We start from the raw sequence: 13,888 nt of genomic DNA on the forward strand, positions 1-13,888 counted from the left end.
AAATTTCCATATACCCCCCCCCCCCAAGCCCCCACCCCCCTGCCACGCCCACACGCTGGCCGTGTCCCCATGTTTGAGGCATCAGTCATGTGTATCAGCATGTCCATCAACATTCCCTGGTAAGCTCCTCTTGTCTGTCATTACCATCTGCGATTACTTCCAGTCTCCATTAGCCCATTCAGTCCGGGAACGCATCTGTGTCATTTTTTGATTTTGGCTATAACCATTATCTTATACTTTGGCTATTAAAAAATAGCACATATACAAGCTCGAGCTTGTAGATCCGCTATTTTTGAAAAGTCATGAAAATTGGTGCAAATCTTTGAATACGTTTTAAAGCGAACCTGTAACTCAAATCTTTGCTTCTGGGGGGGTCCCTGGAACAAGATATGTTGAGATGGGGGTCCGCGACCAAATACATATCATTTTGGGTGGTCCTTGACATTAAAAAGTTTGAGGACCACTGATTGTTATAGCAACGTACGGTTTTCAGAAAACGGTTAGGATTTGGAAGACATTTGTAGATGTAGCGTTCCTGGACTGAATGGGTTAGTTCAGGTCTTCTGGGAGTTTGGTGAGGACCCAGACATGCCCATGTAGAGGACATGGAACATTGTCCTCCTCACTGTTGAACCAGTGTGATCTAATATGAGAGTGACGACACTAGCGTTGACTCCCATCGTAAGAATGGAATGCGGAAGTGCTCTCTGTCTATCTCAGTGAGATAGTTCCAATGTTTGGAACTATAGCCTATAGCGGCCCGCTTTGCGGCGAGATCAAATCGTGTCATAACTCTCTCTCTCTCTATGGGTCTCGGTTGAGCACTTCCTGGTGGGATGGCCAATACAAGGGGTCTCTTTTTGTTACGGCAATGGCACTTCGGGGGCCAAGCCGCCTGGAAGAGGGTCTGTCTGTGTGTGAGACCGGGGCTAATCTCGCAAACCTCTGCCACCAAGCAGCGACTTGTGCACGTTGCCAGAAGGCAGAGGAAGCAAATAAATATTTTTGTTTTTGTTTTATAGTCTTTGAAATGGTTAACTTTTTAACCACTTGGCCTAGACCGTGGCGTCGCGGTCTAGGCACCCTGGTTGCAAATCCTTAATAGCAGTGTGCCGCGGGTTCGCGTCCCGTTCCCGTCGGCCTTTCCTGCATGTCTTCCCCCCATCTCTCTCCCCATTCTTCCTGTCAGACTACTTTCCCTGTCCCTCTCCAATAAAAAAACAATAAAAAAATACCAAAAACAAATCTTTAAAAAAAAAAAAAAACTTTTTAACCACTTGAACCCCAGCATCCAATATATATTTTACATTACATATTATATATATATATATTTTGTTTCACTCTTTGTTACACGTAGTCAACAGAGGGCAGATTGGGCACAAACATTGCCCAGATGCAGTGTTGCCAGATTCTGTGAGAGAAACAAGCAACCAGGTCTAGGAAAACCAGCCCAAAAGAAGCGACTATGGGCCACATGAGCACTTTAACATATACATCAGCTATTTGAAAATAGCAGATCTACAAGCTCACAACGCGTTGCGATGCGACGCGTTGTGAGCTTGTAGATCGGCTATTTTCAAATAAAATCTTGCGGGGAAATTATAATAAGCAGATCTGGCAACCCTGGCCAGATGTCGTTGTACTGAGGTCATAGATGACTGAGGTCATAGACTGGCCACATGATGTCATGGAAGATATGCTGTTATAATGAGTGAAACTACTGCTCAACCATCAGGCATGTACATGTACAGTACATTTACACAGTGGGGCACAAACCTTTCCATGTCAAGGACCCCTAAATAGCCTACAATCCCCCATATTGCAAAATGGCTTAAAGGAGGAGTTCACCCAAAAAAATGACTTATTTTCTATCAATTACACACCCCATGAAGCCTTGATTTCATGGATTTATTTTTGTTTTTGTGGCATTCCTAAGACAATAATTTGATGACGTGTATTTCCGGTAGGAGACACAAATAATCTACTTTGTGTCTCCTACCGGATACATTAGCCGGTAGGAGACGGGAATCAAATTATTAGCTTACGAATGCGACAAAAACAAAAAAGAATCCATGGATTCAAGGCTTCACAGCGTGTGCAATTGATAGAAAATAAGTTTTTTTTTGGGTGAACTCCTCCTTTAAAATAAATAATTAAAACAAATATGCAACATATTGTGACAGTGGATGAGCAATTTTTTTTTACTGTTTATTTTTTTCTTTTCTTTTTAAAGGGATAGTTCACCCCCACATTTTTTTGTCATTGTTTTTGTCGCATTCCTAAGCCAATTTGATGACCAGTGGACAGGTAGGCAGCGGTTCCGGTAGGAGACACAAAGGAGACTCTTTGTGTCTCCTGCCGTAACCGCTGCCGGTCATATTTGAAAATAGCTGATCTACAAGCTCACAACGCGTCGCGATGAGATGCGTTGAGAGCTTGTAGATCTGCTATTTTCAAAGACAATAGTACTTTTGGTACATTTTGATACCTTTTATGCTTTTACTCAAGTAACTTTTTGAACACAGGCCTTTTACTTGCATTGCAGTATTGATACTTTTACTTACTTTTTTCCACACGCACGCACGCACGCACGCACGCACGCACGCACGCACGCACGCACACACGCACGCACGCACACACACACACACACACACACACACACACACACACACACACAGTGTCCTCTCTGTGCACTCAACCTATCCTCCTCTGGGTGCATTCTCTCCTGCCTCAGTCAGGACAATGGGGATTACATGATGGAATGGGAGGGATTTTATAGATTACTTTCGTGGAAGTTATTTTAATGGCATCAGTACTAAATTCACAGAGATGACAAGTCGCCACATCTACCTTTTGGCCCGGCCAACTGTCCACTTTAAAACCTCCAGGTTTTATCTCATTCAATGTTTGGCTGTGTTGTTAGGCATGCAGCCAGCGGCCCATGAAGCCGGTTGTTCTGAGCAGTGGTGGAAACTAACTAAGTACATTTACTTAAGTACTGTACTTACGTACAATTTTGAGGTATTTGCACTTTACTTGAGTATTTCCAATTTCCAATACTTTTACTTCTACTCCACTACATCTCGGATCCAAATATTGTACTTTTACTCCACTGCATTTATTTGAAAACTACTAGTTTAACGTAAACTTACTAGTTACTTTGTAGATTTTGATTATTATCAGAAAACATACATTAACCACCATATACATTTGGACCATTTGAAAATTGAAGATCTACAAGCTCACAATGCGTCACATCGCAAGGCATTGTGAGCTTGTAGATCTGCTATTTTAAAAAGCTACTGTATGTATGCATTTGAAAAATGTAAATGGGCATTCTGCATAATGAGTACTTTTACTTTTGGTACTTTAAATACATTTTGACATCAATACGTTTGTACTTTTACTCAAGTACATTTTGAATTCCGGACTTTTACTTGTAACAGCATATTTCTATGTTGCAGTATTGATACTTTTACTTAGTAAGTAACAAATGTGAGTACTTTTTCCATCACGGTTCTGAGGTCCATGAGGAGTTGGCATTAAGTGCCAATAACAGCTTAGTTTCTGATGTGCAGCAAGGTTCAGCACCAGAGGGGGATTTGAGATTTATCAGTATTATATGCAAACGGCCCTTTGCCTGCCGTCGTAAACATCCATGATCCCCTCGGAGACAGAGCTGCGGGGCAACAGATGCCAGGCTGCCACAAACACCGTCCACAAATAGCCCCGCCGCGTCCAGAAGAGCACATAAATGATGGGTAGAAAAGTATTGTTCTTTAACCCTTTAAGACCGGGGACGCATCTGGGTCATTTTAAGATTTCTTTGGCTATTCAAAAATAGCAGATATACAAGCTCATAGCGCGGCACCGAGTGCCGCGCTATGAGCTTGTAGATCTGCTATTTTTTTAGAAAAATCGTGAAAATGTGTGCAAATCTTTAGTTTGAATATATATATACTTTTTTAAAGCAAAAGTTTTTAACTCAAATCTTTGATTTTACAAATGTTTGTTTTCCCTAAAGTTTTTTTTAATTGATTTTTTACTTATGTTGCTATATTATCAATGATTTTTTTCATGTCAAGGACCCCCAAAATAATATGTATTTGTCCGCGGACCCCCTCCCATCTAAGAATATTTTGTTCCAGGGACCCCCAGAAGCAAAGATTTGAGTTGAAAATAAAAGATTTGCAAAAATGTTCTATTTTTTTTTTCTAAAAATAGCAGATCTACAAGCTCATAGCGCGCTATGAGCTTGTATATCTGCTATTTTTGAATAGCCAAAGAATTCTTAAAATGATACATGCGTTCCCTTCCCGGCCTTAAAGGCTTAAATGACCGTGAACAGCTGACGAGGAGGAGGAGGCCCTTGTTGTTTTAGTCGCTACACTCGAGGCTTTAAAAAAGAGTCGGGCGAGAGATGACGGAGTGACTGAGTCGCCTGTGGCTCTCCAGGGATGGGGATTCTTGGTCCCTGGAATAGTTCAGAATGAGTGCACTTTTAATCCGCGTCCCGCGCTCTCCTCCTCCGTCGTCTCCCGGCATCACTTTCTCCCCCCCTGCCCGAAAAAGACATTCTGAGGGCTCGTCTACCCAGGAAACCTCTGACCCCACGGACTACAGGCCAAGTATTCATGTCATCCACTAGAACAGGGGTAGGCAACATTGGCACAGGGGAGGGTGATCACTTGCACACTGGCATAAGTATGAGAGAAAGGTTTCATTTTTTTTTTTTTATCAAATATTTAAAAAAAAAAAAATTATGTCCACTCACATCTATATACAAATTACATCCTGCACATCATTTTACATTCATTCAAACTGATAACTTTGACTGGGGAGGGAGTCTGGGAGATAGGTGGGTTATTGAGTCTAATGATCATTACACCCTTAATGTAGACGAAAATATTTCTAAAGAAGAAGTTATATAGCCTACGGACAACCAAAATTGGATCAGTTGGAACTATTCCATTTTGATGTGGTGTCATAATTACACTTAATGTTGATATGGCACACTGATTATCAAGAAAATGAAAACATGGCACTTCATGTCAAAAAGGTTGCCGACCCCAGCACTACTACAGCTTTTCAAAGTGTTGGTCACCGCAATTGGCCAAGTGGAAAAGAGAGGGAGAGGAAACATTACAATTATTTAAATTAATACGATTGTAGTGGGAGTTTAAAATGTCAACCTTTCAAAAATGTTAAAACATTCTCATAAATAGCTAACATAACGGATCTACGAGCTTGTTTATCGGCTATTTTCATTTCTGTGTTGTTTTTAAGCCATTTCGCAATAGAGGGACCACAGCCAGATGCTATGGCTGTTTGGAGGTCCTCCTTGGCATGGAAAAGTTTGGCACGGAATGCCTGTAAATATCCATGACTTGCCTACAATACCGTGGCAGAGCCTTCACTCAGAGTCTTGGGTTCTAGCTGTTAGAAAGTGTGTCTGGTAGGAAGATTAACTACTCCTCAGACGGTATCATTCTGCCTGGGCTCCACCGTCTGACATCCCGTGGCCGCCGGTTACAGAATCCTGAGCTATAAATCACACACACACACACACACACACACACACACACACACACACACACACACACACACACACACACACACACACACACACACACACACACACACACACACACACACACACACACACACACACACACACACACACTGGAACACAGGAAGCCTGTCAACTGCTAATTACCAACACTCAGACACACCCCCGTGGTAGACACAGCCGTCGCCTTACAGCCGGTTCCTCATTTTGACCTTTGGCCTTCAGAGTCCTTCCAGGAGTAGAACAGTAGTTCTGGGGGTCTGGGGGCCGCGTGCAGCTGAGTGGGTGTACGCGTTGACGTGTCCCTGAGCAAGACGCTTAACCTTAGTCTTGTGTAGCCTTAACCATCTGACATCTCTGCCAGTGGAAACGTGTGGTGACATCTAGATTCAATGTAGTTGCTAGAACATCTGTGAGAACGACCGCTATAACCAGTGGTGGAAAAAGTACTCAAATTCTTTACTTAAGTAAAAGTACCAATACTGCAATATAAAAATACTCTGTTACTGTACAAGTAAAAGTCCAGAATTAAAAAATGACTTGAGTAAAAGTACAAAAGTATTGGCATCAAAATGTACTTAAAGTACCAAAAGTAAAAGTACGCGTTGTGAGCTTGTAGATCGGCTATTTTCAAATAGCCTCGGTATAAAATAGGGCTAAAGTGGTTAATGTATGTTTCATTATATCATAATTTATATCTGAAAAGTAACCAGTAACTAAAGTTTTCAAATAAATGTAGTGGAGTAAAAGTACAATATTTGCCTCTGAGATGTAGTGGAGTAGAAGTAAAAGTATTGGAAATTGGAAATACTCAAGTAAAGTACAAATACCTCAAAATTGTACTTAAGTACAGTACTTAAGTAAATGTACTTAGTTACTTTCCACCACTGCCGCTAACAAACCTACACCTACGGGTATACTAAAACCAATCCGTAAACCATATAGTATAGCATATAGTGCCATGTAGTTCAAAAGTATAATTTATTGAATTTTGATAGCTTGTTTAAACATTTTGCAGATGCTCGTCTCATTTTTAAGGTTTTAAATGGGCTTGCACCTCCTCCACTGAAACAGTTCATAGAGCGAAGGGAAAGTGGTGACAGAGCAACAAGGGCAACTACCAGAGGGGACTGCGATGTACCATTCAGACGTAGTGTGTGTTTGGTGAAACAGTCTTCTCTGTTAGAGCCTCCCATCACTGGAATAGTCTCCCTACCGAAGTGAGAGACCACCAACTATTGTTTTTGTATGGATAGCTATATCACCACTTTTAACATCCTGCTCAGGGACTACAGATTAGCTTTTGGCTAACTCTGGCTCATTTACGTGGATGTGAAAACTGACATGTTGATTAATGTGCACTGTCCCTGATAAATACGTAAATAAATGATGTTAAAATGTCAGAATTATTCCCTACCAGTTGTATCCACCTCATTTGGGGTTCCAGCCAATCCATGGCAATTATCACCCCCTAGCTTTTGCGTTTAACTTCAAAATGCAGGTCTTTTATTCATATTTCCTCCATCACTGACTGTTTATTGCAGATTAATCTGATTTTAGATCAACACCTATATTGTTTTTTGCAACCATTCATTCACAATCGTTCTTTTCCTTTTTGTTTCTAAAATAGCAAGCTCACAAGGCATTGATTGCATCATGATGCATTGTGAGATTGTAGATCGGCTATTTTTGCTAATTTATGAATCGGGCTTAAAGGACCACTTCAACCATTTTAACCTGTCTTCATATAATTGCTCCTCACGAATGTTCATTATAAGATGACACCATTTCTGTCTATTCACTCAGCGGAGGACTGTGGACAGTTCAGAAACCTGCCTACCATGGACATCGGCAGGCAGGTTTGGTCAATTCAAACCAGATTTCAAAACATTATTATATTATTCTCATTAATGTAAGAACAATGGCTTCTATTTCAGAATGCTAACTTTTCAGGAAGAGAAAAGGCTGTAGTTTCAATTCTGGAATCGCCATCGATGATGTCACTGGTGGGCAGGTTTCTGAGCTGTCCTCAGCGAGTGAGTGCCATGGCACGTCTTTATAGAGCCATGGAAGTCTATATTAGGAAGATAGGGCAGTTTGACTAACGCTGGAGCCTTGTATGAGCCCATCTGTCTCCAAGCCAGCAGGGCCAACAGCTGAAAATACCTGCAGGCCCCGTTAGCTGGCCTGGGAGGTAAAACAATACCTCTCAACACTCATTATGTCCAGGGGGATGAGACGGAGAGCGAGTCTCATGACCCTGCAGGACTTCTAGTGCGGTGATGGGCCCAGCTGTGACAGGCTTTTTTCATGAGGTGAGATGATGTCTAATTCTGACCTGGAATGCCCAGCAGACAGGCAGAACGCTGGACGGACAGCAGAGAAGAAAGACGCTGGCACGGTGCTCATAAATGGTGCAAAGGGGTTAATAGACTGTACACGGGGTGGACCAGAGTAGTCAGGAAGACTTGTGGATTGTGTTTCCCAAATGGCGGACACAGTGAAGAAGTGCATTTACTTGAGTATTGCACTGAAGTGCATTTACTTGAGTATTGCACTGAAGTGCATTTACTTGAGTATTTATTATTACATTTATTTTCGAAGCGTATGGCTTTCACCCCACAAGATGTCAAAGACAATTATTGTACTTTTGACTCCTCCCTACCCAAACTCACAAAAATACATTACGAATTAACCATTTAAACCCTCTTTACAACATACAGTGAAAATGGCTATCTACAATCTGAAAATGTTGTTTTTTAACATGTTTTGGGGAACATTAAACATTTTCTCAAGTAATATACAGAGTTGTTTTTGTTTAAGGCAAGCACCCCAAGTACTTTAAATCAAGTACAAATTTGACGGAGCAACTTTCACTTGTAGTTGAGTAACATTTGACCAGGAGTATAAAGCCATACTCGAGTACTAGGGGTTGAGTACTTTGTCCATCACTCACTACTGAATGGATGCAGTAAAGAGCGTCTTGTCTCGGGGCCACAGGCTTGTCAGTTAGGGCCTACAGTATTTGTCCACCCTGAGTTAAATGAACGCTCAGGATGTTTGTGTAGTGCTGAAAGTTCCGTGTGGATTGCAGCATAACTCCTGTCATTCCATCCTGTGGGACATTAAAGCCTAATTTATGCTCTGTCGTCGCACAACGAGCACGGCCGAGAATAGCAGACCTACGAGCTCACAACGCGTCGCATCCGCGACGCGTTGTGAGCATGTAGGTCTGCTATTCTCTGTGCGCGACACCGCCGCACGGCAAAGTATGAACGGGGCTTAACAGAGAGGCTGTTGTGCCTGGCACACAAAGTGGCCACCAACTGGCATGACAGCACTTATCACCATGTCGAGACTGGAACCTGACAGGCTAGAGCAGTGCTTTTCAAAGTAGAGGCCGCAGCCTGTGCGGGTGTGTGTGCGTGTGTGGGTGTGCGTGTGCGGGTGTGCGTGTGCGTGTGTGTGCGTGTGTGTGCGTGCATGGGGGATATCAATTCTCACTATGAGCATGTCATTATTGTCAAAATATCTTTAAAAATGTCAAAGCTTTTCAAAAGATATAGCAAAAATAGCAGATCTACATGTACAAGGAAAGGACAACCTAAAGGCTCGTTAAAAAGAACAGGGAATGTGGGCTGATGGCAAAAAATGACTTTGTCCTCCATTACAAGCAGGAAGAGAGTGGAGAGAGAGAAGGTGGAAATGGTGAAACAAAAACACATGATTGATTGACGCTTCACCGCGTCACTGAAGCACTGAAAATAGTTGTAAGTCAGCTCAACTTGTTTTTGTAGCTTTAATTCGTAGCTGGTCACGCAGGGATATTGTTGATTTCGTCGACTAAAACTATGACGGAAAATGTTTACGACTACCTTTTTTCACTGATGAAAACTAAATGGCTTCCATGACTGAACATGACTTGTCGCCGCTAGCGTGAAAGCAGCATGAGAGACTATACTGTGTTTGGGTGGTGCAGCTGGACTCCTGTGAAGATGAGATGAGGACACGTTCCTATTCAGTTCAAACCTATCCGTGGAACAACAAGAAAAAAAACAGACAGTGCTCCACATGTTGTTCAATTGAGGACAACCGTATGTGTGACGATCCCAAGATGGCTTGACTACCTCCTCCTGTCTGTGTCGGTGCTCCACTAACCCAGTTTTTCGACCACTGTTGGTTTGACCAGCCTTGACAGTGTGACATATAATAGGTGTCTCCAACATAATCACTTAAGACCGTCTGATGTCTAGACACGAGGTGCCAGCGCCACGATACAAAGACAACATGACTAAGAAAGAGATGAAAGAATATTAACACTTTCAACCTGGTGTCCCTATTTTGAGCATGGCATTGTACAGTAGTGTAGGTGTACAATATCTTCCCAACAAACTTGTCAGATTTTCGCTATTCGTCATACAATGAACTGTACAGGGCTTAAAGGGATAGTTTACCCCCAAAAATAACTTTTTTCTATTGATTAGTCACCCCATGGAGACTTCAATTCATGAATATATTAACTTTTTGTCACATTCCTAAGCCAATAATTTGATGACTCTTTGTGTGTCCTACCGGAACCGCTGCTGGTCATCAAATTATTGCCGTAGGAATGCGACAAAAACAAAAAAAATATCCATGAATTCAAGTCTCCATGGGGTGACTAATCGATAGAAAAAAATACATTTTGGGGTGAACTATCCCTTTAAGTGGTTAAGGGTCAAAATGCGTGAGCAAACAGCAAACAGACGTTCATTGATTAATGCTGACTCCATCACAGCATCCACAAAGATCAGTGAAAGATCATTTTTGGAGTTCAGAGTGTCAGACGTTTATCGTCTCTTTTGTCTTTTTTTCTCTCTTTCAGATGGGATGGCCAACGGCCACCAGCCAGAAGGTGAGTGACCGCCGATGTCACCCTGCTTTTCTTCTGTGCCATTACAGGGAACGTCAAAATGAAATAAAACAAAAACTCTCAAGGAATGTGTGCAAGAGCTGCAGCCATGCACGGTCTGGAGGACATGACGTAATCCGGGGGATCTCAAAGTGGGGGTCCACTCCAGGGACCCCCATAGAAGTTAGCCTGATGAGAGATGTTGTTGGCTATATTCAGATAATAGGTTTCACTCTCTCCACTGACCTCTCCCCACCTACAGTAAAGACGGCTGTAGTATTCAATACTAAATCTGATCTAGCAACAAACAACTTTTCAAAATGGGGGCGGGGGGGGGGGGTCTGCGGCTTAATCAATTTGGGGGGGTGGGGAGTCCTTGAAATGAAAAGGTTTGCGCACCACTGATGTTAACCCATTAAGACCTGAGGTGATTCTTAAAAATCCTAAATCCTAACAGTTTTTAGAAAAAAAATCAAAAACATGTCTGCTAAAAAATTTGCAGATATACAAGCTCATAGCGCGGCACTCGGTGCCGCGCTATGAGCTTGTATATCTGCACATTTTTGAATAGCCAAAGAAATCTAAAGTGACACAGATGCGTTCCAGGTCTTAATGGGTTTTAATTAACACAACACAGTGGTTGTTTGTGTTCTAGCTCCTGAAGCACATACTGTATATGATACCGTGGCTGTGTATACACAACGTAATATGACTGTCAAAGTCCTGTGGGGGTCCGAGCGAGAATGTGCAAACACAGCCCACCACGTTCAAACAGTGGAAGAGTGTAAAATGTGGAGCCAATACCGCTCGACATCAACACCGCCGCCGCGGGTTCACCCAAGTGGTCAGAATCTCCGGCATTCCACCCGCCAGGCCGGCTGATCCCCCCCCCTACCGTGTGTTGATTCAGCTGGCACCCTTGGCCTCCCAAGTGACCAAGGCGCCGCCGGCATGCGATTGGCTGTCTGCCGACGCCCAGGGTTTGACCCCAGAGCGGGGAGAGAGCATCTTGAGAGCTTCAAACGTCCTTGGGACGTCCTTTTGAAGCTCAAGCTGCATTGGATCCGTTAATGTCTCCCCAGAAATGCGGTGAAACCGCTGCAGAACACATCGTGGTCAGTGCTTTAAATAGTAACCAATTAGAAACGGCGATCATCACCTATATACGGGGATCATTAGATGTGCTAATCAATTGCACGTGGATTAATTAGGCTAGGGTGTGTTTATTGTACTCTACTTTGTATTCCAACGGTGAATCACCTTCATCAAACATTCAGTGTGGACTTTACATCTATAGTGTTTGAGTTGAAGGTCAGGCCTCAATAGTTCCTCCTGTGTCTTATCGACAAAATAATCAAATCGGTGCCATACTGCCATACTGTGTGTGTGTGTGTGTGTGTGTGTGTGTGTGTGTGTGTGTGTGTGTGTGTGCAGGGACGTGCACAGATAGACTCTAGGTGGTGCTAGAGCACCTGCCCTTTGCCCTCTTGACCAGAAGTGCCCTTTTTTCCCAGTTTACAGCAGGGGTCTTCAACAGGGGGTCCAGGACCCCTAGGGGGTCCTCAGAGTTACTACAGGGGGTCCGCCAAATCTTTATGTGATATGATTTTTCTTTTTACCATAACCACTCGAAACCTATAGCATCCCTTTTCTGAGGAGAACTTTAGCCAAAAATAGCAGATCTACAAGCCCACAACGCCTCGCACTGCGAGGCGTTGTGGGCTTGTAGATCGGCTATTTTTGGCAAAGAGGTATTATAGGTGTAGAGGGAAAAAAGAGCAGACCATGTTAACAAAAAAAAAGTATAATTTACTTGAGCACCTGCCCCTCAAAATGTCTGTGCACGCCACTGTGTGTGTGTGTGTGTGTGTGTGTGTGTGTGTGTGTGTGTGTGTGTGTGTGTGTGTGTGCGTGCGTGCGTGTGTGTGCGTGCGTGCGTGCGTGTGTGCGTGTGTTACTTAGAAGCTGAAGCTCTGTGCTATAAAAAGCATCTGTTCAACCCACCACTATATCTGTCATGCTCAGAGAGCGTTGCCCCCCCAGACAGTAACGGTGCCATCATGCCCTTACCTGAGATATACCTGGAGGTTTCACCCCCACCCCCAGGTGGGTAACCCTGCCCCGGCCACACTGACCCCACCCACACCCCAAACCCCACCCTACCCCACCCCCACTGCCTCCTCCCAGAGTGTATGTTCGTTGCACATTGCACTCACTTCACGTGTTTGTGTGTGTGTGTGTGTGTGTCTTTCATCACTGTTCATGGTTTAATTCACACACAGCGCCCCCTGGAGGGGTGCCCTTGCACTTTTGTTGTTCTGTATGTAGTTACGAGTGTTTACGTTACACTGTAGATTCACGCAAAAAAAATGAAAAAGACGTTCACTAGGTTAGACTGCACCAACTCAACACGTTCACTGCTCCGGATGCACTTTGCTTGGTTTGCTTGGTGCTACTAACAGGCTGTGGCTGTGTGACTGTATTTCCTGCATTCAGGAGGTGTGTGAAGAGACATCAGGGATAAGCTGGGTTTATACTCGCTCTCTCTCGGTAAAACAGCAGCTCTCAAGGGAATAGAATGATTCCTAAATTGGCACAAAAAAGACACAACAATAACCACTAAACTTTTTTTTAAAAGAACTATAGCAGCCTCTTTTTTGAATTATAATTTTGTCCCCTTTTAGTTGTTTTGTAACTGTACATTTGCACATACATGAAATGAGTCCTCTCTGCTTTGAACCCATTACACATCACGACACTTCGACACATAGACTGGGTGGAACACTGCAGATTTTGTAATTCAGGTCCATTGTGTCATAATTCATAATTCAACTCTATGCATATAATGCATATACTGTATTCATGGGCCTGGGGGGGGGGGGTCCTAAGGCACAATTATCAAAGTAAGACTGACAAAGGACCCTTGTGTCAACAAGGCTGGTACGTTCCTTTAACTGTGTAAAATGTACTTGTAATAGTGGAGGGGAGGGGGGCACGGCCTATAGTCAACTATGTCCTTGGTTCAAGTCCCAGCTGGGGACCTGCGTTGCATATCAACCACTTGCTGACATGCAACGCCCCCTCGCCGTCTCTCCATTCTCATGTTCTGAATTGAACGAATCAGTAGGAAATTACGTGTTTTTTTTCTTTTTTATAATAATCAAAGAAGCAGCTGGTATAGCCCTGACTCCATGATGTCTCAACATCACACATATGCTGTGACCAGATAGGACTTCCATTGTTACGAACGCCTGTACATAATAATATATGTTATGGGATATTATCCCATGATAATATCTCATCAATAGACTTGACTAGAAGGTCCTAATTAAGTTTTCTTAATTCATCTAATAGTTTTATGGTCTTCTTGTCCAAATGTCACTGGGAAGAGACACTTCGACCGCATCGCTCGCCGAAAATGTGATTTT

General features: G+C 43.1%; 1 protein-coding gene across 10 annotated transcripts in view; it reads left to right on the top strand.

Moving 5' to 3' along the window:
* mybpc1 (myosin binding protein C1) overlaps positions 1-13,888 on the top strand; it is a 65,072-nt gene that overhangs the window by 1,529 nt on the left and 49,655 nt on the right. For 7 of the 10 annotated variants that reach the window (XM_084049410.1, XM_084049411.1, XM_084049405.1 and 4 more), the window contains exons 2-3: positions 10,434-10,463; positions 12,486-12,566. In XM_084049410.1, coding sequence (XP_083905536.1) covers positions 10,434-10,463; positions 12,486-12,566 — 111 coding nt within the window. The remainder of the gene's footprint in view (positions 1-10,433; positions 10,464-12,485; positions 12,567-13,888) is intronic. The other 3 variants (XM_084049414.1, XM_084049406.1, XM_084049413.1) reach the window with 2 other exon arrangements.

The sequence above is a fragment of the Gymnoscopelus microlampas genome (assembly GCF_963454915.1).
Source record: "Gymnoscopelus microlampas genome assembly, chromosome: 23".
Classification (NCBI taxonomy): Eukaryota; Metazoa; Chordata; class Actinopteri; order Myctophiformes; family Myctophidae; genus Gymnoscopelus; species Gymnoscopelus microlampas.